This window comes from Danio rerio, chromosome 9 (assembly GCF_052040795.2).
Source record: "Danio rerio strain M-AB ecotype USA chromosome 9, GRCz13ab, whole genome shotgun sequence".
NCBI classification, from domain to species: Eukaryota; Metazoa; Chordata; class Actinopteri; order Cypriniformes; family Danionidae; genus Danio; species Danio rerio.
The window spans coordinates 57,845,001-57,870,192 of record NC_141029.1 but is presented as its reverse complement, the minus strand read 5'-3'; the positions used below and the strand labels follow the sequence as shown (position 1 = coordinate 57,870,192).

Here is a 25,192-nt window from a genome sequence, read left to right as displayed (position 1 = left end):
ATTATTGCCTCTCCATAGATATCCGCGTGTATTTTAAAAACCTTAAATTATATAAATAAATGAATAAATAAATAAATAAGTAAATTCAGGGTTTCTGCTGATATCACAATGTCAAATTTAAGACATTTGAAGACCTTTTTAAGACCATTAAATTTAAACGAATGGCATGGCGCGAATGACACGAATGGCGCGGTCATATGGCGCAATACGCAAGAATGGCGCAGCGACAATTGAGCGTTTTGCGCGTTTGACGTGCTTAACGCGCGTTTCACGCGAATCGGTCGAGTTAAAAAATCTGAACTTCAGCAAACATTCGCGCCGTGTTAACCAATCTGGAGCTTGCTCTTGTGGAGGCGTGATTGTGACGTATCGCCTGTTGTTGGAGTCCCGAGGGAAACAGGGAAAAAAAATTTGTTCTTGCTCCGATTTCCTCTATTTGTGGACAAAACTGCTATAATATGATAAATAAATCATATCAAAAAGCACGAAAAGAAGAAGGAACAGTGTACTGAGAGCGCGCAAGAAAATTTGTGCGTGAGAAATGCGTATTTAAGAGTGAGAAAGTTTGCGTGCGAGCAGCGTATTATATTTGAGAGCTCACATGCAAATTTTCTCACTCTTAAATATGCACTGCTCACGCACAAATTTTCTTGCGCGCTCTCAGTACACTGTTCCCTCTTCTTTTCGTGCTTTTTGATATGATTTATATCAGTGCACTATTTATTACTAATAACCAAAATACTAAAATAGACTTACATATTACATTTTTAATCTAATAAACCATCACATTTTTGGCTGTATGTTATATGATGAGATATTTCCAGTTTCAAACACTTAAAGACACAGAGAATAGTTTTAATTTAAAAACATTCCTTAAGCATCCAAAAGGTGCATCATACTAATAAAATAAAAATAAAATTATTTAAATATAACTAATGCAAGCAGGGCGACGCAGTGGCGCAGTGGGTAGCACGTTCGCCTCACAGTCGCTGGTTCAAACCTCGGCTCAGTTGGCGTTTCTGTGTGGAGTTTGCATGTTCTCCCTGCCATCGCGTGCATTTTCTCCGGGTGCTCCGGTTTCCCCCACAGTCCAAAAACATGCGGTACAGGTGAATTGGGCAGGCTAAATTGTCCGCAGTGTATGAGTGTGTGTGTGTGTGTGAATGAGTGTATGTGAATGTTTCCCAGAGATGGGTTGCGGCTGGAAGGGCATCCGCTGTGTAAAAACTTGCTGGATAAGTTGGCGGTTCAATCCGCTGTGGCGACCCCAGATTAATAAAGGGACTAAGCCGACAAGAAAATAAATGATATGAATGAATATTGCAAGCAGAAATGTAAGTCTGATAGAAAATAGGGAAACACTTGATAAGGTATTATAGCCTACTGCACTATTCACTCTTCAAATAATAATAGTTTTTTTTTTACAATATTGGGTATATTATTCTACAATTCACCACATTTTACTGAAGTAAAACTACACTGTATTTCATTTTATCAGTTCACTATTCTTAATACTACAGTATGCAGTATTGCAATACTGTAGTATTAAGTATTGTAATACTACAGTATGCAGTATTAATACTACAGTAAGCATCTCTGGAGAGCAAAAGCACGAAAGGAGGAGGAAACACAAGACACAAAAATTGTGAGTCTGCATCGTCTGACGGAGCGAGAGCAGATCATTCGCACGTGAGCAGCCAGTGTTTAGAGAGCTCGCGAGCAGATTTGTCCACGAACAGAGGAGGATTCGCTCTCTTGTATTACATGAATGCGCTCCCTACTTATTAAACTTTCCTTACGACATTTGTCAGTGAAATAACGCCATACTCCACCAGCTGAAATCATGTGGCACACACCTATGCAAACACAGCGATGACGTGACATTCGCCGCGAGCACTGAGTCAATAACAGAAAGCTGATTGGCTATTGCAAGTTGACCTTACTTGTAGTTGTAATACCGCAAATTACAATTGGACTAGTGAAATAATGAACTATAAAACCCGAAAACCTAGCAACAACAACAAAAAAGAATGTAAATGAGCTTTAGATTTAGTATTACATGGACTTGGAAAAATAAGACCTGCGCAAAAAAAGACCTAGAACAGCGAATTTAAGACTTTTAAGGCCTTGAATTTCAATTTTAAAATTTGAGACTTTTTAAGACCTTTTAAGACCCCGCGGAAACCCTGTAAACATGCGCTCCAAATGCTGTAATCACACCGGTGTGATCGTATGCGTGAACGAATTAACAATGCACTGCAATTTAAATTCTTAGTGCATTTTGGATGTAACACATTAATTTCCATAAAAAAGTAATTAAGTAATGCAACTAGTTACTTTTCGGGGGAGTAACTCAATATTATAATGCAGTATTTTCAAAAGTAACACTTTCACAACACTGGAAGCTGATTATTTTTTAAAGTAACCTTTGAAGCACTGATGCTACTCACCCAGTTTTGGCAAAGTTGGTCCAGTAGGTCATGACGACGGCGCTCAGCATGATGTCGTTCTTGGAGAAGTTGCAGTTGAACAGATCTGTGGGTCCGATCATGGGAATCCCGAACACATACGGCAGCTCGTCTCCATGTGACGAATCAGCCCACGCCGGCTTCATATCGCTCTGGCAGTGGTGGTAAAATGCGTAGAAGTACGTGGGCGATCCATACTGTGCGTGTAAATCCGCTGTGGCCACAGCTGGCGCCACCCACTGGTGATCAGTAAACAGCGCCACCAGCGTTTTCCTCCTCATCTCGGGGTTTTCTCGATCTGCCCAATCCGTATACATGAACTTGATGGTTTCCCGGAGTGTATCCTTTCCTTCAGGATAGCCGTATAAATGATCGACAAACTCCGAAATGGCGAATTCAAAGTCGTTGCTGGTCACTCTATCCTCGCTGTCCAGAATCCCATCCACAAATTTATACCCCTCACCCTGGTTTACGCCCAACATAATATCGTAGTTCAGAAATTCGCCTTGCTCCATTAATATCTGTGGGTCATCGGGAATTACGTCTCCGTCGATTACGGGTCCGAAAGCGATGTGGTATTTGGCCGGCGTGATGTTCTGCTCGATTAGCTCTTTGTAGTTTTTGCTCTGGAGGCATTCGATCAGCTCCAGCGTGTCGTCTTCATTGCATCCCACTTTTTCAGCCAGCAGACGTGTGTATTTGGCCGGCTGGTAGTTCACCGCCCAGCTGGAGAGAGCCGTGCCGCTCTGGATGATCGCCTTCTGGAACAGATCTAGAACAAACACAAACACCCACTGTCAGAAAAAAAACATTTACATTTACAATGCGTGAAAAAAGTACTGAACACGGCACCATTTTTAAAAAATATATATATATATATTTCTAAAGGTGTCGTTGACTTTAAATTGTCACCAGATGTTGGTGACACCCAAATAATTCCATTTATGCAAAGAAAAACAAAAGTAATTAGTTTACAAATTATAAATTATGTGTAATAAAATGAAACACATGAAAAAAGGGAGGTGAAGTTTAGTAGTGAAAGCCCAGACAGCAGCTCAGTAATTTCTCAGTAGTTCTTCAGCAAGCCTCTGCCCTTCCTCAGTGTAAATGAAGATCAGCTGCTTCAGTCCTACATCTACATCAGCAGGAGGATGAAGATGAAACCAGGGTGGACATTTCAGCAAGACAATGATCTAAACACAGCCAATGAGACTCTCAGATGTTTTCAGAGAAAGAAAATCAAGCTGTAGAATGGCCCAGCTAATCACCTGACCCGAATCCAATAGAGAAAACAGACTAAAGCTCAGATATGATGGACGAGACCCACAGAAGCATCAAGGACACTCTGTTGAATGTGAGAAACTCCTACCTGAGCACTGCAAGAGGCTTTATTCTCCATGAGAGGCGTCTCTAAGCTGCTGCACCAATAAAGACTTTTATATAGAGTATTAAACACATTGCAGTAGTTCAGCGCTTTCTTCTTGTGTCCTCCCAGTGTTTTTACATGTAACTCAATTTTCAGTTTTTTGTTTTGTTTTGTTAGGGTTTTATGTTTGTATTGTTTTTTTTATATATAGAAATCTGCTTTAAGTCCATGTCAACAGCTCCTGTAGAAATATTACTTCCAGGAAAATCATGACAAAGGGTCCTATCATACACCTGGCGCAGTGTGGCGCAAGGCGTGACGCAATTGTTATTTGCTAGTTTCAGCTTGGAGCAAGAGTCGTTTTGACATTTTCCGCCACGCTGTTTAAATGGCAAATGCATTAGCGCTCATATGTGTGCCCATAGGAGTTCTGGTCTAAAAAGGAAGACGTTCTGAGGTGCACTGATGGCGCGTGGCTATTTGAGAAACTATAATAGATTTTTCAATAGACCAAAACAAAGCCGGTCTATTGTCCAGCGCAGAGTGCGTTAGTTGTGCGCCTGGCTTACACACTGCTTAATACACACAAGATGTAGAGCAATACGCAAAAATCTTTACATATGAAAAATAATTAAAATATTAAGGATATAAATAGGATATAATAAGGATATATATATGATGTAAATATAAAGGATTAAAATATTCCAAAAATGATTATTTTCTAGCCTATGTAAATATGAATAATCACTGCTTTTATGTCTTCTTCATCTTGGGAGGCTTGTTCAGTTCATTCATGACAATTTGCTTTTGTATAATATTATTATTAGCAGTATTATTTATTATATCCATATGACACTAACGTTCTATGCCAATGAGATGGAGAGATGGGCACTAGTGGGCGGGGCTTTCCCCCTCTGATAACACGTACAAAGGGAGAATGTCAATCAAAGTGTGTCTGCAGACTGCTTTCATCAAGTCTAATTATAAACAAACACAATTAATTCATGTTTACCATCAGAGGCTGGAGATATTCACACACTACTGACATACAACTCGGTTTAAACCCTGCATAAAAGTCTTTTTTGCATAATAAGTGCCCTAAAAAAAATCAAATAACTAAAAACTAGAACCTAAAATTTGTTGACAAATGTTCACTTAAGAAAAGTGGAACGAGCCAATAACCAGGGGCCTCATGTACGAAGACTTGCGTGGAAATCTTACTAAAACATTGCGTACGCACAAAGCTGTAAATGTGCGTATGCAGAAAAAAATTCAGATGTATGAAACACTGCGTACGCCGAATCTCACGCATATTCTTTTGTACATCCGAATGAACGTGAAACTGAGCGCAACATGCACGAGCGCAAAACCCCTCCCTGCCTCCTCCCCCGTATGAATATGCTAATGACTATGCTAATGGCAAAACCCAACGAAAAAGCAACGGCAAAATCAAACAAAAAGAGAAACTTTGAACAGAATGTGAATTGGAGGTGCTGCTTTCGGAGGTAGAACGGAGAAAAGCGGTGTTATTTGCAAGTTTGTTCTCCGGAATTAACAACAAAAGAAAAAAATAGAGTGGGAGAGTTTAGCTGATACGGTTAACACAGTTGGGTCTGAACATCGCACTGAGTGGATTTACAAAAGAAATAGTGTGGTTTATATCTGTAAACTGTTGCAGTACCCTTAGCAGTCTCAGTGGCGCACCTCATAAGAAGCATATGATCATATACTGACATGTTCGAGCACAAACTCGGTTCGAATCCAGCGTCTGATGAATTCTTTCTTCTTTTTTTCCCTGCTACATATCAGATTTTGCCCACTATTTATCACGAGAAAGACAAGTAGGAATCATCAATAAGTTTGTGCATCATATTTTATTTGCACATTTATTGAATGGAAATGTTTCTGATTCACGCATGCAAATTCATCTTCAGATAGTGTCTTTATAGCAATGTGCGTGCAGTAGATCGCTCAGATTACATTGGGAAAACAGGCGACCGCTGCAAATTGTGCTTTAATGTTTAGCTGGTCAACTGTATGGTATGGAAATCTTACATACCTACTATATGAACCCGTCTCATACAGCTGCCATTGCAATGATCAGACACTTTGTAGAGAAGAATTTAACACAACTGCCTCTAGGAGTCGCCAATGGAAATAAAACAGACACGCACAAAAAATGTGCGTACGCCTGCCAGAAAGCTGCCGTGAAGCTGTGCACATTCCCACGTTCAGTTCATTGTTAGTAAATCCAAACGTGAGCGATTCTGAGCGTGAAACCTGGCGTACGCAAAGTTTTTGTGCGTACGCAGCGTTGATACATGAGGCCCCAGATCCCTACAATGTTCTGATGTAGAGATGTTGCTGTTTTTAAATGGTTAGCCTGTTGTATTGCTATAGGGACAGCTGACAGCTTATTAATGATAAATCAAAGCTTCTTGCCAATATGAGTACTATAAATCAACCACGATGTCTCTATAACAGTCTCTATGACAGTCAAACTCTGGACTTGAACTTTATGTAAAAATGGCTTGCCATATTTTATTGAAAATATAATTCATGATAAGTGTGAAAGTGATACATCAGTAAAAGAAAACAGAGTTTAAGTCAAAGATGGCTCGCCATATTTTGAGAAAAATAATGCTTAAAAATGATTTATTGGAAAACTGTAAGTCTGATAAACCTGATAGAACAGCAACAACTAACACAGAATCAAATCAAATCACTTTAATTGTCACATAATCAGCAGCACGTGTGATGCACGGTACAGATACAAATACAACAACAGTGCAAAATACAACAGCATAAATATGGATTGGTTAAAGTGCAGTGCATGCTACATATTGATGGTGTGCAGAGAGGGGTGTGGAAGAGAGTCTGTGTGTGGTGTGTTAAGTGTTCATCAGTCTGATAGTCTGAGGGAAGAAGTTTCCTTCAGTCGGCTGGTGCGTGACCGGATGCTGCAGAACCGTCTGCCTGAGGGTAACAGAGAGAAAAGTCTATGGCTTGGGTGGCTGGAGTCACTGATGATTCTCTTGGCTTTCCTCATGCACCGCCTGGTGAAGAAGTCCTGGAGGACGGGAAGCTCACTACTACGTGTCCAGCAGTTTGCACAATCCTGTGTAGGTGTAGTAAACCTTACTACATGTAAATTTTTCAGTGGTTGAGGCGGCCAAATATGGACCAGATTCCGGTCAGAGAATCAGGAGGGCAGGAGAAGTGTTGACGTTTGAAATATTTATTTTCTTCAACATAATCATCAGATTGCTCAATTATGGGTAATGGTAGTGAGTTAATAAGATGTAATGGTCTACGAAGGAAAAACAAATAAATAAATAATTACAAACTATTATTGACTATGAATTGACACTAACATTGACTAAAACAATAGACTGCAACAATAAGATTCATCATTAATGTCCATATTAAACTCAAATATATTAACAGTAATGTCTGTTAGGAACGTGACAGTCTAATTAGCAACAACAGTCTAAAAAATGTCCGTTCATATAGGCAAACACGCTGATCGGCCGTCCATAACGGCTATTTATAGCTCTGGCCTAATGGCGATGACTCAGCAGAATTATCGCGGCAATCGCGGCCGCAAATAACCGCTATAGCGGAACATTATAGGCGATATAGCCCTCAAAATAGTATCAGCATGCATGTTACATAAGTATTAGATGTTTCAGATTAAACTTACTTGTATAAGATAAACGCATTACAGAAAACAACATCAGCAGGAGCTAGCAATGATGGAGAACATAACAGCAGGTCCCATAAACTAAACGTCTCCCCTAGAAACATGCAACGAACTTTAGTTCCTAGTCCATTAAGCAGGCTTTCTGACAGTAGGCCTTTGCAATTGCTGCTGGTGCTGTTTCCATACCAGGTGGTGATGCAGCCAGACAGGATGCTCTTCACAGTGCAGGTGTAGAACGAGCGGAGGATGTGGGGGCTCATTCCAAAAATCCTGAGGGAGAAGAGGCGTTGTTGTGCCTTCCTCAGCACTGCGTCTGTGTGAGCTGTCCATGTCAAATCCTCAGCGATGTGGACTCCAAGAAACTTGAAAGTGCTGACTCTCTCCACTGGTGTCCCGTTAATAGTGATGGGGGTGTGTTCTCTCTTCTCTCTCCTGAAATCCACCACCAGCTCCTTGGTTTTGCTGATGTTGAGTGAGAGGTGGTTTTCCTCACACCGCTGCGTCAGAGTGTGTACCTCCAGAACACAGCTTTTGGCCACATTTGGGTTCTTGTATAGTGTCATAGTGTTTTTTTTATAAGCCTGCATTATTAAAGTGTAATATTTAATACTTTTTAGTCACATATGATAAGTCTTGAATGCAGAAGGCACACTTTGACCAAATTTGGGCCTTGTAGAATGAACGGTCTAGGAGGAGATCCGTTTGTTTTGGACAACGTCGTATAACAGTATGCTGGCTTTTTTAAGCCAACATAAAAAAATTTCTTATTGAATGAGATGCTAATGGTCTAATCCGATTCAATAATCTATGCTAAGCTAAGCTAAATGTGCTCCCGCAAGACACGGAGATCGGCTGAATGAATAAAAAAATGGTAAACCTAAACTTTTCCCTTAATTTTCAGACTTTGTGAATATAACAATGACAGGGAGATGAAAGTGTTTGTGTTGGATTGACGGAGTAAACGTACCTTCAGAGTAGTGTGAGAGCGTCAGCAGGCTGACACACGAGGCTCCGGCGCCCGAGCCGAATATGGTGACCCGCTCCGGATCTCCACTGAAGGACTGAATGTTCTCCTTCACCCAGCGCAGAGCTTGGATCTGATCCAGAAGACCATAATTTCCTTTAGCAGCCTGATCTCCAGTGCTGAGGAAGCCTGAAACACAGCAGCGCAAATCTCAGATCAACAACACTGCACACAAACACACACACACACACACACACACCAATTAAGTTCAGACTATGTTCATGTTAAGTTCAGGGTTCAAATCAATTCACCTCTATTTGTTTAGGACTTTTACAATGTATATTGATATTGTCAGGTTAAGTTCTGATTACATTCAAGTTATGTTCAGGTTAAGTTGCTGCTATGTATAAATTAAGTCCTGGTTATGTTCTAGTTATTTTCAGGTAAGTTTTGGTTACATGGGTAACACAGAGGCACAGTGGGTAGCGATGTCACCTCACAGCAAGAAGGTTGCTGGTTCGAGCCCCAGCAGGGTCAGTTGGCATTTCTGTGTGGAGTTTGCACGATCTCCCGGTGTTGGCATGGGTTTCCCCCACCGTCCAAACACATGTGCTATAGGGGAATTGGGCAAGCTAAATTGACTGTGGTGTATGTGTGTTTGTCCTGGTCCTCCAGGTTGGAAGTTGAGCGTTGGACTAATGACCCACCTTATAAAAATTAGATGTTACAAAACACCAACATGGTGCAGCTAAATATCAACTTCGATATAAATGGCCCAGGGAGTAAGTAAGTAAGTTCGGGTTACAACCAGGTTAAGTTCCGGTTATGTTCAAGGAATTTTCAGGTTAATTTCCTGTCGTGTTCAAGTTAAGTTCTGGTTATGTTCAGGTTAAGTTGATCACAGTCAGGTTATATTCAGATTAAGTAACAGTTATGCACAGGTTAAGTTCTGGTTACGTTCAGGATAAGTTCCAGTTATGTCCGGGTAAAGTTTTAATTACATTCAGGTTATATTCGGGTTAAGTTCTAATTATGTCCAGGTTATTTTTGGATTAAGTTCCAGTTATGTTAAGGTTAGGTTCGGGTTATGTTCAGGTGAAGTTCTAGTTATGTTTAGGTAAAGGTTTAATAAAGGTTTAATTATATTCAGGTTATTTTCAGGTTAAATTCCAATTATGTTTAGGTTATTTTTGGGTTAAGTTCCAGTTATGTTCAGGTTAAGTTCCAGTTATGTTCTGGTTAAGTTCCAGTTATGTTCAGGAAAAGTTTTAATTATATTTAGGTTATATTCGGGTTAAGTTCCAATAATGTTCAGGTTATTTTTGGGTCAAGTTCCCGTTATGTTCAGGTGAAGTTCTGGTTATGTTCAGGAGTAGTTAAGTTCCTGACTGATCAATGCTCAAATTATTTTCAGACTATGTTACAGTTAAGTTCAAGGTATTTCAGGTTATGTTCTGGTTATGTTCAGGTTATGTTATGGCCAAGTTCAAGTTATTTTCAGGTTATGTTCCTGTTATGTTTAGGTTTAGAGACCACAAATCTGAAGTTTTCGTCACAGATTGAACCACAGATTCCATCAATCAACTCTCAGCAAAATGACAATAAAGACAGTCATCCAGTTGCAGTTTTATTTTACTGTGTGCTTTTAAATCATCATCTTTGCTTATGAATTGCGCTGACAAACTCAATTACAGCATCTTTATATTCTGAGGCCTGTGATTTGCTGCTTTTCCCTGATGTCCCGCTGTCATCTGCACTCAGTTGTGAACTCGGGATTAAATCCAGATTTAACAGATTCAGTTGATGATCAGCTTCATAATAAAGCCTGACTGTACTGATCTGGTTTTGTGAACTCAAAACTAATCCTGTAAGCCTGAGTTTGTTCAGCCAGCATCATGAAACAGACAAGATCAACAGAGAAGATCTGCTGAAGTTCGCAGGTGACTGCAGACCCTCCAGGTGTGAAGCTGCTGCTGCTGCTGTGGTTTATAATGGATGAGCTTCATCCATCAGGATTCTGCCTCCAGCATCTCTGCATTATTAATTCCACAAATAAAAGAGCTTCTGCTGACCTTCAGCCTGATGCATATATTTCTCCTGATCTACAGAGCCCAGCCTGACAAAGGTTAATTGAAGGAAGACTTGCAGATGCTCCTTCAATGAGGCTTCAGCTCTTCTGATATTTTGAGTTTATTAGATATTTATTAGACACACACACACACATGTGCACACACACACACACACGCACGCACACACGCACGCACGTGCACACACACGCACAGATTGTTCCCTGAATGCAAAGAGTATTTTATTTCAGAGGTGCATGAATAACTAGTAAAGATATTGCAGACCCAGTATGACTTTTGCCCAAGCCTATACATACCTGCCGACCCCTGTCCCTTAAGTCATGTGAAAAAGCTGAATCACAGTGGATACGGGTCAGTAACTATGTTTACACCCAAAGATGCAAATTAAATGTATGTGCACAACTGGAATACGGCATAACAGATGAATAAAGTGCAGTGCATACCCTGGTGTTGTCTTGTGTTTGTTCTGTTTACTGTGTGTTAAAGGAACGGTGTGTGAGCGAGTCTCGTTCATCACACTGTTAATGTGCTGCGTGACGTGTGTTTTCACTGCAGAATCTGTTCATTCACTTCAGTAGGGCTCAGAGAAGATCTAAAGCATAAATACACAACATACTGTACCGCAAGCAAGCCTGTTCTACTAATGGTAACTAAGACTAAAACAAACAGCTAAGAGAAAACTGATGTTAACCAAAGTAAGTATTAGTACACAAAGCTATATATTTGTGTCTTTTTTTGTATCTATTTTCACTAGATGCAGAATACTACACTGCAAAACTGCTTTACATACTAAGAGTTTTTGTCTTGTTTTTAGTATACAAATCTAAACATTTTTAAATCATGAAGCATTTCCGCGACAAGCAAAAAATAAGTACTTGTTTTCAGAAATAATGAGTCAAAATTAAGTGTGTTTTTACTTAAAACAAGCTCTATAGTTGAAGGAAACTACAGTATTGGCTTATTTATTTATATTACCATACTTAACAAGTATAGAATTGCCGCAACAGATCAATCACTATAGGTGTTCTGTTACCATAGCAACTATAGAGTTACCCCAACAGATCAATCACTACAGGTGTTCAGTTACCATAGCAACTATAGAGTTACGCCAACAGATCAATCACTATAGGTGTTCAGTTACCATAGCAACTACAGAATTACCCAAACAGATCAATCACTATAGGTGTTCAGTTACCATAGCAACTACAGAATTACCCAAACAGATCAATCACTATAGGTGTTCAGTTACCATAGCAACTACAGAATTACCCAAACAGATCAATCACTATAGGTGTTCAGTTACCATAGCAACTACAGAATTACCCAAACAGATCAATCACTATAGGTGTTCAGTTACCATAGCAACTACAGAATTACCCAAACAGATCAATCACTATAGGTGTTCTGTTACCATAGTGACTATAGAATTACCCAACAGATCAATCACTATAGGTGTTCTGTTACCATAGCGACTACAGAATTACCCAAACAGATCAATCACTATAGGTGTTCTGTTACCATAGTGACTATAGAATTACCCAACAGATCAATCACTATAGGTGTTCTGTTACCATAGCAACTACAGAATTACCCAAACAGATGAATTACTATAGGTGTTCTGTTACCATAGCGACTATTCACCTTATTCTTCGCAGACGAGTGGGCGCAGCCATTTGAATCTTTTTTGGCTCGAGACTTCCGGTCTCATTCACTTCCATTCATTTTTAAAAACAAAAACTGCTCGTTTCGCTATTTGATGTTGCAAACTGATATTTCTTATTATATTATTCTACTTGGTCTGTATAGTCATGCAAACATTTGTTTGTAGAGCAAACCATTTGTTTGTAGTTTGACCTTTTTCTGCTGTTTATTATTCCTAGTCATTTCTCCCATAAGCGACTGAATTAGTAGTTCGCGACAACAATAGTATTAATATTAGTAGTACAATCGTGAAAACAGGTGAAATTTGGCATTATAAAATAAGATCAATAGAATAACCCCAACATATCAATCACTATAGTGGTTGTGAAACCATAGCAACTAAAGAATTACCCAAACAGATCAATCACTACACACTACTTGTTCTGTTGTCATAGCAACTATATAAAATTCCCCCAACATATCAATCACTATAGCTGTTCTGTTACCATAGAAACTATAAAATACCGCAACAGATCAATCACTATAGGTGTTGTTCAGTTACCATAGCAACTATAGAATTAACCCAACAGATCAATCATTATAGTGGTTGTTGTTACCAGAGCAACTATAGAATTACTCCAACAGATCAATTTCTATACTTGTTGTTTTACCATAGCAACTACAGAATTACTTTATCACATCAATCACTATAGGGATTGTGTTACCACAGCAACTATAGAGTCACGACAGCAGATGAATTGTTTTTATGTTGCCATTTATATTTTTGACTGACACCCATTATTTTAAAGATTTTCTCTCTAATTCACAAGTTATTATTACTTAGTTTTCGTTTTAATAAGTTTACTATAACACATTACGTCTCTGGGGGTTTTATTTATGCTCATGACCATCTAAAGCTCTATGACTAAAGCCACACCTACTCATGATGCACCAGTGACGAGGGTTTAAAGCTGTTTATCAGCCTGGGTGAACTTTTCCAAACAAACTTGGCCTGAATTTGCTCAGCATGAACCGACATCAGTTTAACTCTCCTCAAGTGTCTCAGGGTCATATGAAGTACATCCAATCAGAACAGATAATCCTGAAACATCCAGCCTAATTATACAGGGATTCCCTAATTATGATCATCCTCTGCATCGCAATCCTCACATGATAAAGTAAACACATGGATTAAATGCATTTATGAATCTCTAATGGGACTAAAGGAGCCAGAGCAAATCATCATGTGTGAAAACTGACGCTTTCCCCCTCTCAATCTCGAGGGATTTTCTTCTGTCGTTGAATAATCAGATCACTGTGGATTCTGCATAAATGTGTACACGCTTTCTTCAAGCATATATCTGAAATCTCCAGGCAGGCTGTGAATGTTTTCTGCCTTTGACTTTGACAGACTCCGAAACAAACATGTCAAGATAAGCTGTTGTCATGTCCTATCAACATAAATCCTCCTCAAATCCCTGAATAATTTTAAAAACAACTAAATCAGGTTATGCAATCAGAAGCCTAGTGTTTTTCTTCCCTTTTCCTTTCCCCAATGTATGCAATACTAATACAAACACTAGTAGACTGAAGGACTGCTCAATTCTGGGAGGAAATCATCAGTGGCATATTCTGTAGACAATCTGAAAACAAATATTGCTTAAGGGGGCTAATAATATTGAGCATCAAATGTTTTTATGTCCTTTTTCATGTTTAGAAATGTGTGAAAAAATATCTCTTCGCTAAACAGAAATTGGGGACAAAATTTAAAAGAACTACAATTCAACAGGAGAGCGAATGCTTCTGACTTCAACTATATATTTGTGCACTTGATAACTGAGTCTAGGGCAGAGGTGGGCAAACTACAGCCCGCTGGCCATATGCAGCCCGCTGAACACTTTCATCCGGGAGTTTTTAACATGCTGATTCTGAGTAACGGTTTTGGTTTCAGAATTAGTAAATTAATGATGCAGTACAAGTGAACGCCATGTGATGGCAGTATTGCACGCGGTACAGTTAGAGCAACCAGTAGAATCAGAACACACTCTCGTATATTAAAATGCACTCGACCGTTAATGACCGAAAATGAGTCAGGCAGAAATAATTGACTCTGAATGCGGTGTATTTAAGGAAGAATAATCAACAAAATACTTCTTCACCAATATCAGACAGAAAGCGCTAGGTCTAATATGCCAAGATAGCAGTTTTTAAAGACTACAACCTAAGGGGCTGATCACACTGAACGTGCTTTATGCATTAAGAGACGCCTCTTTTGAATGGTTTATTAACAGCCGAGAGGGTCTTGTGCGCTGCTTATGCGCTCTGCGTGCCTCGCGTGTTAACCAATGACTGTAAAAAAAATATGGACGACGCGACAGCTCCTTTTTCCATTGAACGCTTTGAGGGCAAAACGCCTGTTTGACGGCCACAAACTGTTGCAAAAGACTGCTGAAATTGGAGCCTGGGCATGTGCAGAAGGACTGTGTTACGACTGAAGTTTATTTATTTGTTTATTATTGCGGATTGTACTCTTTTTCTTTTGTCCCGCCTCCTTGCTGTTTTTCTGTTGTCTTATAGGCTCCCACGTGATTCCCTGCTCTGATTGGCTGCTGGTCTCCGAGGCCTGTATATAAGGGAGCTTCCGGCAGGGATCGGGGAGCTCATTTCTGCTGCGTTCGATGTTTGGAGTCGAGCTCCTGGGTTTCCCTCACCCCTTCGGCCGACGACCAACAACAACCAACTTTGTATTGATGACCATCATATGTTTAAATATTTTTGAGAGTTCGAGCGTGTAGGGGTGACCTGCCTATTTATTTGATTACTTTTGACTTTATGTTAGGGAGTCAGGTAAGATTCTTGTATGTTTCTTTAAATAGTAAAAGGTAATTTAGTGGATTTATTTTATAGATTCTTTTGTTTGTTATTTTGGCCTGTGGTCACCCTGACCAAATGCTCATTTATATAAACCCTATTTTTCTATAATAAATATCTTCATATATACTCTCAATTGAGTGTGTGAGTTTGGTTGTCGACCAAAGGGAATCTTTTGCTTTAAGTTTTGTTTAGTTTGGGAAATCCACCACCCCAACACATTTGTTTTTTCTTCGTTTATTATGCCCTTTTTGTTTGACTTGGGGCGTACTAGACTGTCGGATGGAGCCAGACGAGGAGCCGCGAAATCGAGCTTCCGAGTCAGATCCAACCAAACGCTTGATGTAAAATCAACCACGCCCCCCGAACTTCTCACTTAACCTCCGGTATCTGCACTATAACTAAGGCTCGCTGGTGTAAATATAAGCACTTGCATTTAAAAACACGCAATATTATACGGTTTAAAAGCGGTGTGATGGTAGCTGTTATACTTTAATAAAAGTAATACATGCTGGACTGCAGAAATAAACCATCTTTTATACACTTAACCCTGAGTTAGACTTATATGAGCACAAATAATATATTCTCTTATTGTTATATTTGTTGTTGGTATTTGTTATCTTCATAGGGGGGGTAGAAATAACACTTGTAAAATATGAACAATAACATATAAACAACACATACATTTTTAGAAAGGTTTTTATTTTTAATTAGCAATCAACAGAACCCAAATTATATACACACCATAGATAACGATTTACCATGCGGGAAAAACGTGCGTTTAGAACATAGACTGTAAAATATATGGACGTAGTATCCGTGACGTCACCCATAGGTTTCTACAGAGCGCAAAAGAAGCCACAAGTAGGCGCGGCCAACCGTCGTCATTTTGGTCACGCGTCATCACACCCACGGCGGGATACCAAACAAGGGCAAAGAGGCGGAGAGTAGGCGGAGCTACAGACACCTGCTGGCATTTTGATTGGACCTGGTTCAGACACACTTTACTTTAGGAGAACGCTTAATACTTCATCACCTGCGACTCGTTTGTGTTCTGACCACTTGTGCTTGGTTGTACACTATATCAATAAAGTGTTTAGACTTTTAAAAACACTGCTGTAATACATTGAGCCTCTAAACATTGCTCTTATGACGTTTTTCAACAGGAGGAAAACGCAAATGACTTCCAAACACTTCAGATATAGTCTGTGTTAGTTAATGCAAGACTATTGATGAACTCCAGCATAACACTGCATGACAACGCTTCAGATGACGGTTCTAGAGCCTACAGCTAATCAGTCTGACAGATTCTGAAGTGCATTACAGCTCAAAATATAAATATAAACGATAAATGATCTTAAATAAAACAAATACATGTATAGAGATGGTATATAAGTATATAACTTTACTCACATGGGAAACGGAGGCCACGTGAATGGTTTGTGAGCACAATTAAGTGCACTCAGCATGCCATGCCATCTAATAATTGTAGGAAACAAGTCCAAAAGGCAGTTGACTGTGTAAAGCCACATAAAACAACACAGAAATACGATAAATAGGCCGAGTTCAGTGGCTAATCTGCAGGATTCAGCTGAGGTGACGTGACGGCGACCAGCGAGACCTAGCTGTCACTCAAGTGACCACGCCCTTAATTATGCAAACTTAATATAACTTTAAATAAAGGAAACGGATGAGTTATAAAAAAATTCAACCCTTCACAGTTGTCATGAAGGGTAATATTAGCTGTATTAACTAAAATCTTTTTTTTGTAGTAGGCTGTAAACACCTTTTTTTCTGCTGTAAAGTTGGCCATTCTAACAGTGCGCTCAATTGAAATTTGCTCTGTTTTGGAGCCAGGAGCGGCCAGGACTAGCGGAATTTCGGATGAATTGCAGTTTTAGTTACTTCCGTATTGGCTTCCTGAGGGAGAGCGGGAGGTTGCCGCTTGGTTTAGAAGATAAATACAGCAAGATTTCTAAATATCAACAGGATATTTACACATCAAAACCCTGCAATTCATCAATTTGTACAAAAAAAAAACAAAACTTGGCATTATTAATGCATAACTGATGTCAGCTGCTGCAACATCGCTTGTATTGTTTATTATGTTTTGGTTATGTTTGTGTTTTATTCAAAGGTTAAACTCAGTGCTTACACTTTGCGTTTACATAGTAGCCTGCGTTTGCTGTAATATCAACATAAATGGTTGCAATAACGTTAACAAAGGTGATTCATTCACGTTTGCTCCCCGGCAGCAGCGCGGGCCGACTTCGGCTCGGATGCGGCGGCAGCTTCGGTTAACGGCTGCTATATTTGGCCCGATTGACTCGGGGCGAAATCGGGCAGTGTCCATAGGAATCCGGCCGAGTACGTCCTGCAGACGGAGAGTATTTTGCTATCTAGGTGGTTAGGCGTGTATCTGCAAACTAATAAAGCCCGAAAAAAGCCCTGACCTTACCGAATAAACTGTGTTCCACCAGATCCTGTATGTCAAAACGTATAGTTTACTGCTGAACTCATTATATCATGGTAAAATAACACAGAAATCGAATAATAACACTTCAGTCTCCTGCCGAAGCTCAGACGCGCTGCTTTGAGAAACTGTCAATCACAACTGTCAATCACGATGACACGCCCAGCATTAAATTACTGCTAAAAACAAACTGTTTACAAAAATGAGGATCTGCACCTATTTCAGCACAATAACCAGTGCCTTAATCCACCAGAACCATCTTTAGGGATATTTTATTGCAAGTGTAATTATTTTTTTTATTTGGGCTCAAGTCTCCTTCATTAACACGGAGGAGGCGGGCTTTATGACTTGTACTGCAGCCAGCCCCCAGGGGGCGATCTAACGGCCGAGACCGTTATTCAAAAGCAGGCTTGCGGCACACTTGATTTTAACCGCCTGCTGCACCTCGCGTTTTTGCCGTAGCAGACTCCAGACTTTGACACTCTTGTGAAGAGCTGGCACCAGCCTCATTGTTCACATTATAATAACATGACCTGAAATAGCAAAGACTAAGATTCTTCTTCCGTTTTATCTCATGGTTTTATGATTAATACAAGATCAAATGAGATTGTTGTACATTTATATTAATAATACATTAACAATTGCTTGGTAAATGTGTGTTTTTTTGTCATAGAATATATTTTACATGCATAAATCCACTTTAAAATGTTCTTTTATCAAAAATTTGTGGTTTTATCAAGTTTCATGATGATTGATCTGTATATTCTAAAACCAGTGCAAATTAGATTATTGTAAATTTAACTATATAGTAAACTTTATTCATTATTTTTAATGTGTTAATATGAGATTTTATTCTATCAGACAATATATTTTCTATTCTCCACTGTAAAAATGATTAAATAATAATAATAATAATAATAATAATAATAATAATAATAATAATAATAATAATAATAATAATAATGATAATAATAACGATAATAATAATAATAATAATAATAATGATAATAATAACGATAATAATAATAATAATAATAATAATAATAATAATGATAATAATAACGATAATAATAATAATAATTATTCTTCTATTTTATAAGGCATTATCTCATTGTCTTATGATTGAATTGATAAGTAAATATAAATAGCAGTGCAAATCAATTTGACTTGTAATACCCATGTGCGATACCACTGAGTTCCTATCCGATCCGTAGGCCCACACGGAATCTGTGCGTGCAGAATTCCGCAGATTTTCCGCAGATTTCTGCAGATTTTAAGCCCATCTTTAATTCTGTTTATTTACTCGAGTAAATGTGTAATTCTGAATTTATTCAGTTTTTATTCAGTAATTTATTCCTTTTTATTTAATATATTAAGGTTTTAGTTATGATACTCCGTTGGACACTCCCAAAATAATTCCGCAGAAATCCGCAGATTTTTACCAAAATTCTCCACAGAAATAGCAAAAAAACGTCCGCAGATTCCGTCTGGCCCTGGCAATTCGATACCAAGTAAAATGAAGGCGAGTATCGGCAATACCGATCCGATTCTGATACTGCCCAAAAATTACTGTTTGGGAAATTAAAATAAAAAGTAGTGTACTTAAAAATGTTACTTTATACTGAATACAAGCCATATTACAGGTTATTCTTGTTTATTGATGAAGAATTATCATACAAAAAAGCCAACTTACTTATATATTGACAGCATTTGAGCATGAATATCTTAAAACGCCAGCCTGAACATCTTAAAAAACATATTCACACTTCTACATTTAGTGACATGTTAATCATGAAAGTGTTTTGAACCTTTTTCCGTTGTTTATCGTTGTCACAAAAAACCCAAGAGCCCTAATACAGCTGCATTTTCTCCCTCTGTGCCTGGATGGTGCCTGCCTGCTGCACCCAAGGACTCTGAAAGCTATGTCTGTCTCGCCCTAGCAGCACCTGTACCTCTCCTTTACTCCTCGTCTGACCACCTAGTCATGACGTTGTCATATTCTGTCTTGTGATCTCTATGTAGATGTTTGATTTGGTTTGTAGTATTACCACAGTACCTCACTGTTTAGTTACACGTGTCACAAACCGCATCGTTTGAGAAGTGAAGTAGCTCCACACAAAACTTCGCATGTGCCAGGCCAGAGGACTGAGTGGCTAGCTAGCGTGCTCTGCAGTTGTACAGTGCCATATTACGCACATGACTTGGCTGGCGGAAGAACAAGTAGTTCTGACTATGTTGGCATTATTCAGAGAAACTAGAGTAATTGTAGTTGTTTTCCACAGTTTTTCCATTTCCAACAAACCACATATTGCTCAAAAGTATTAAAATATTGATATTTTGCTAAGATAATCAATTCTAGAGCATAGAAAGCTGGTATCAAGATATTTTAGTATCGATCCGCACATCACTAACTTGTATATTTGACTTAGTAATGTAAAAAAAAAAATCTGTTTTGTGTTAATGTGACATGTTTCTGTCCGATATTACATTTCATGCACACTGCCACTATACATACAAGTTATTCTTTGAAGGATTTGACACGTGGCCCTTCACTTGGTTTGCAAAACTTGATGTGGCCCTCGGGTCTAAAATGTTTGCCCATCACTGGTCTAGAGACACGTCCATCTCTTCATCCAGCTTGAATATATCCAATAATAAAAGATTCAGATAAAACATCTGATCATTATAATGACCAAAAGTCTGTGTGAGTCTGAAGCCTTCTGGGATGCATTTTGCTCAAATCCAGATCGTTTCTTCTTTAAAAAAAAAAAAAGAGATGCTGTTAAAAAGATCCTCAAGGTCTCTGATTCACTGCCAAAAACCCTAAAGCAAAACCTGCTTCAGTATCCTGATGAATAAAGAGGCAGCATCAGTCTGATGAACAGCTGAATTCATCAAGGTCACGCCATTTAAACTGACATTGAAAAAATGAAAAGTGTATATATATATATATATATATTCGCATATATCACAGCCATATCACCCAGCAGTTCAAGACCCTCACTGAAGCTAAGCACGGGACTATGGGAAAGTGAGGTAACTGTTGGAAGTGGTGTTAGTGAGGCCAGCAGGGGGCGCTCAACCTGTGGTCTGTGAGTCCTAATGCCCCAGTATAGTGAAGGGGACACTATACTGTCAGTGAGCGCCGTCTTTCAGACGAGACATTAAACTGAGGTCCTGACTCTGTGCTCATTAATAATCCCATGGCATTTCTCATAAAGAGCAGGCATGTAACCCCGGTGTCCTGGCCAAATTTTCTCCATCAGCCCTTACCCATCATGGCCTCCCAATCATCCCCATTCACTGAATTGGCTCTGTCACTGTCTCTCCACTCCCCCTATAGCTGGTGTGTGGTGAAGCACTGGCACTGACAACATTTTTCCCATTGCAGCCTGCCTTTTTTTTGCAACCGGGGACCCGCGTGACGTCATGTGTGACGTAGGTTGGTAACTGGTCTATAAGAAGTAAAAGATACATACAAGACTGCATAAAAAGGCAGAAACAAAGCCAAGATAATAAAAACAAAGAAGCATATAAAAACAGACTAAACACTTTCTTCCGGTTTATAAATATCCTTGCAAACATCAGTGCTACAGCTCCCGGTGCTCTTCTGTTCAGACACTGAGCGCTTTAGCAATAACAGCTTCAGAAAGGAGAATATTTTTAGCAGATCTGTGATGACCAGCAACCTTCATCATTACACGAAGAAATAAAAGATCCTTTCATTGACGTCATCTCTTACGCACAGAGAGGGAAATAAAACACACCTTTCTTTATTTATAGACATTTAATGAGCTCATATGCAAAAATAGTAACCTGATTAGACTATACACTTCCATGTATTTAAATATTTTCTGCTCAGAAAGGCTGTGATTATTGAAAATGTGAATTAATAAAATTCATTCATTCATTCATTTTCCTTAGGCTTATTCCCCTATCTGTTAGGCTGAAATGCTGAAATAGTTGGCGGTTCATAGTTGTAAACCAGTACTGGGAAACACCCACACACACACACACACACACACACACACACACACACTACGACCAATTTCAAGAGTTCACACTTCGCTCATGATTTATACATAGCTTGTTTGGCATGCTGTCCCGGGAGAGAGCCCTGAACTCAAGGGATCCTCGAGCCCAGGGCTCCCCCCTTTTGCAGGGCGAGGGGAGATTGAGCTCAGGTCGATCTCAAACTCCCCTGCTGCTGAGGCCAAGGCGAACTTCCTGAGAGTGAGATATTATAAAAAGGTTTAGGGTTATCAATACTATAGAGCACAGGTGTCAAACTCGGTTCCAAAAGGGCCGCAGCTCTGCACAGTTTAGTTCCAACCCTAATTAAACACACCTGATCAAACTAATTGAGTCCTTCAGGCTTGTTTGAAACCTACAGGTAAGTGTGTTGGAGCAGGGTTGGAGCTAAACTGTGCAGGGCTTCGGCCCTCCAGGAATTGAGTTTGACACCCCTGCTATAGAGCACATTTGGATGGTGGGAAGAAACCGGGGAACCTGGGGGAAACCCACGCGGACACGGGGAGAACATGCAAACTCCACACAGAAATACCAAATGGCTCGGCGAGGACCAAACACCATTGGTATTCTTGCTGTGAGGTAACAGTGCTAGTCACTGAGCCACCGTGCCGCCTATTTTGGATAAAGGTGGAAGAAGGGGAGGAGGGGGGTTTCTTCCAGACGAAGATTGTTGTAGAAAGGAAATGAGGGTATATATAGTGACTTGTGATCCTTTGATTGGAGGATCATGATTAGCTAATGTGGACCAGCTGGGTCAATCATGAGCACATGCTCCTTTCGAAATTAGTTTAAAATTAAACTTCACTAAGTTCATCAATTCCCCTATAGCGCATGTGTTTGGACTGCGGGAAACCGAAGCACCTGGAGGAAAGCTATGCCAACACAGGGAGAATATGCAAACTCCACACAGAAACGCCAACTGACTCAGCCGGGACTTGAACCAGCAACCTTCTTATTGTGAGGCGACCACCTAGCCAACGTGAAAAATCACTAAATGTGTTGCTAAACATTTGCTTCTTGTGTTTTATCGATGACGTCACCACTGACTAGTCGACTTGACTTCAAAAACATACAGTAAAGGTCGACTTGAAAATATCTAAAGTTGTTCAGCCCTAGAGTTTAATTTGTGCCGGAACATACCGGCATCCAGATCCGGCACCTCTGAAATCTGATCTGGCACCTCATTTTACCGGTCCCCCTCTTCATCCACCCTCCTCCCACGTCCGCTGTTCACCTTCACTTTCTTCCGCGACTCCCCAACCCCCTTTACTTTAATCTGCAACACCCAACTCTTCCCCGCTCTTTACTTTCCTCCGCGACACCTCTCTATATGCGGGTAACTTGCCAGATCCATTACCCCGATTTGTTCTGGGACCTCACAATTCACAAATTAAGCACTGTTCAGCCCCTAACACACACACACATACTCACCCAGCACTCCGAGTCTGTAGTTCACGGTGACCACGATGACGTTTCCATAGCTGGCGAGGACACTGCCGTCGATCATGTTCCCCGTTCCCTCCACATATGAGCCGCCGTGAATGTAAACCATCACCGGCTTCAAGCCTGCATCGTCTTGAGTTTCTAAAAGAAAAGAAGATTCGTTACACACAGACATGGGACGATAACCAGTTTCAAGGTTTACTGCTCCTTGGAAAAGTCAAGGTTTTAATACGACAAAAGTGTTCTGCTTTACCGTTCCTGCAGTATTTGTACAGTATCTTCATCAGTAAAGGATCCTCCTTATTAAGAGCTGCTGGTCAGCCCATGATTCAGCAAACCTCTGAGAAACACAGCCTGCGTTTGTAGCCTGTTTCCACTGAGTGGTTCGGTTCGGTATGCTTTTATGGGAGCTTACATTGTCAAAAGGGACCAAAAAGCGAATTGTACAATACCAGTTTTTGGGTACCCTCTCCATACCTAGAAAAACAAAAAGGGTACCAAAAGGCAGAGGCAGACATGCAGCTTAATGCTATTAGTTTACAGTGATACGTTACTAGCTTGTACATAAGTGCCGTTTTTAAAAAAAATGCACAGCTGAGAAATTACACCATAATACTATATGGATATAATAACAAGCCATGGTCAACCCGAGCTCAAACAAACCTTGTCATTGTCTTGATGAATAGCCACAAAGCCAAGAAGAAGACAAGAATCTACCCTGTGCCCTATAGTTGTTTACAAGATGGTTAGTAAGATCACCATCATATTAGAGTTTTTCTCAGTGACTTTGGTGCATTTCAGTTCATGCATTTCTCAAAACAGTTAGTCATTTTTGCACATCCTAGTAGCAGTTTCTCATTCTTTTCAAGAAATTGCAAATGCTTTTGGACATGCATCAACTGCTTTCATACAACTCTCTGCTGTTTATAACATCATCATCTGCTTATGTCATGTCAGTCAAAATGAACTAAACTTGTAAATGCTGAATAGTAATTCCATATAAAACTAATAGTCCTCATTTTATTACTTGAGTCATTACATACAAAAATGTTGAACTAGTTGTCAAAATCTTGCAAGCTAATTTTATAAAAAAATAATTAAATCTTTATTTTACTGAAAATGTCTTCTAAATTGAACAGTTTCATGAATGATTTACAGACCTGTGTGTGCTGTAGGTTCAGTTGCAATATGTTCTGCAATATAGTTTACAGTTGTGCACAGCTCTACCCAAAGAAAGTTTATGTTTGTTGTAAATAAGGGTGTATTTATTCTTCTGCACAATGCTGTAAAAAAAAATTAAATTGTAAAGAGCAAATGCAGTAAAAATGTGAAACACATATTCAGTGTCTTGTGCTCAGATAGCTCACTAAATGCAGTGATGTCTAACTTTACAGTGGTTTTGAAATGGCTGTGCAAATAGTATATAGTGCTGTCTTGAGCATTTTCAGGAAGTGTCACCAAAGACCAGACTTTTTTGCATTGAAAAAAATGTAGAGAGTAAACTGTCATAATGAAAACATGACTAAGCCATTTGACTATCTTGTTCATAAACAGTGGTGTCAGGACTTTTCATTTTGATGATACTGACTCTTTAATTGACATCAATACTTGCTTTTGAGGAATGAGCTCTCCATTTTGAGCATGTGTCGCGCTTTTGCAGGTTATCAGCTAGGTTTTGCAGTTTGTACTATTTGTTTTGAGAAATGCATTAACTGTTGTGCAGAAATGCACTGGTGTTGTGAGAAACACACCAAAGCGACTGAGAAAAACTATAAGAAGCTGCTGGTCAGCCCATGATTCAGTAAACATCTGAGAAACACAGCCTGCGTTTATAGCCTGTTTCCACTGAGTGGTTCGGTTCGGTATGCTTTTGTGGGAGCTTACATTGTCAAAAGGGACCAAAAAGCGAATTGTACAATACCAGTTTTTGGGTACCCTCTGCATACCTAGAAAAACAAAAAGGGTACCAAAAGGCAGAGGCAGACATGCAGCTTAATGCTATTAGTTTACAGTGATACGTTACTAGCTTGTACATAAGTGTCGTTTTTAAAAAATGCACAGCTGAGAAATTACACAGTAATACTATATGGATATAATAACAAGCCATGGTCAACCCGAGCTCAAACAAACCTTGTCGTTGTCCT

General features: G+C 39.5%; 1 protein-coding gene across 13 annotated transcripts in view; it reads right to left on the bottom strand.

The window, feature by feature from the left end:
• The window catches only part of nlgn4xb (neuroligin 4 X-linked b), a 100,257-nt gene that overhangs the window by 5,437 nt on the left and 69,628 nt on the right, over positions 1–25,192 (bottom strand). For all 13 annotated transcript variants that reach the window (XR_015498699.1, XM_087265806.1, XM_087265799.1 and 10 more), the window contains 3 exon segments: positions 23,037–23,189; positions 8,505–8,690; positions 2,451–3,240 (listed from right to left, as the gene is read on the bottom strand). Coding sequence is in view for 12 of the 13 variants with exons in the window: in XM_087265806.1 (XP_087121932.1) it covers positions 2,451–3,240; positions 8,505–8,690; positions 23,037–23,189 (1,129 nt within the window). In the remaining variant the exon portion in view is untranslated.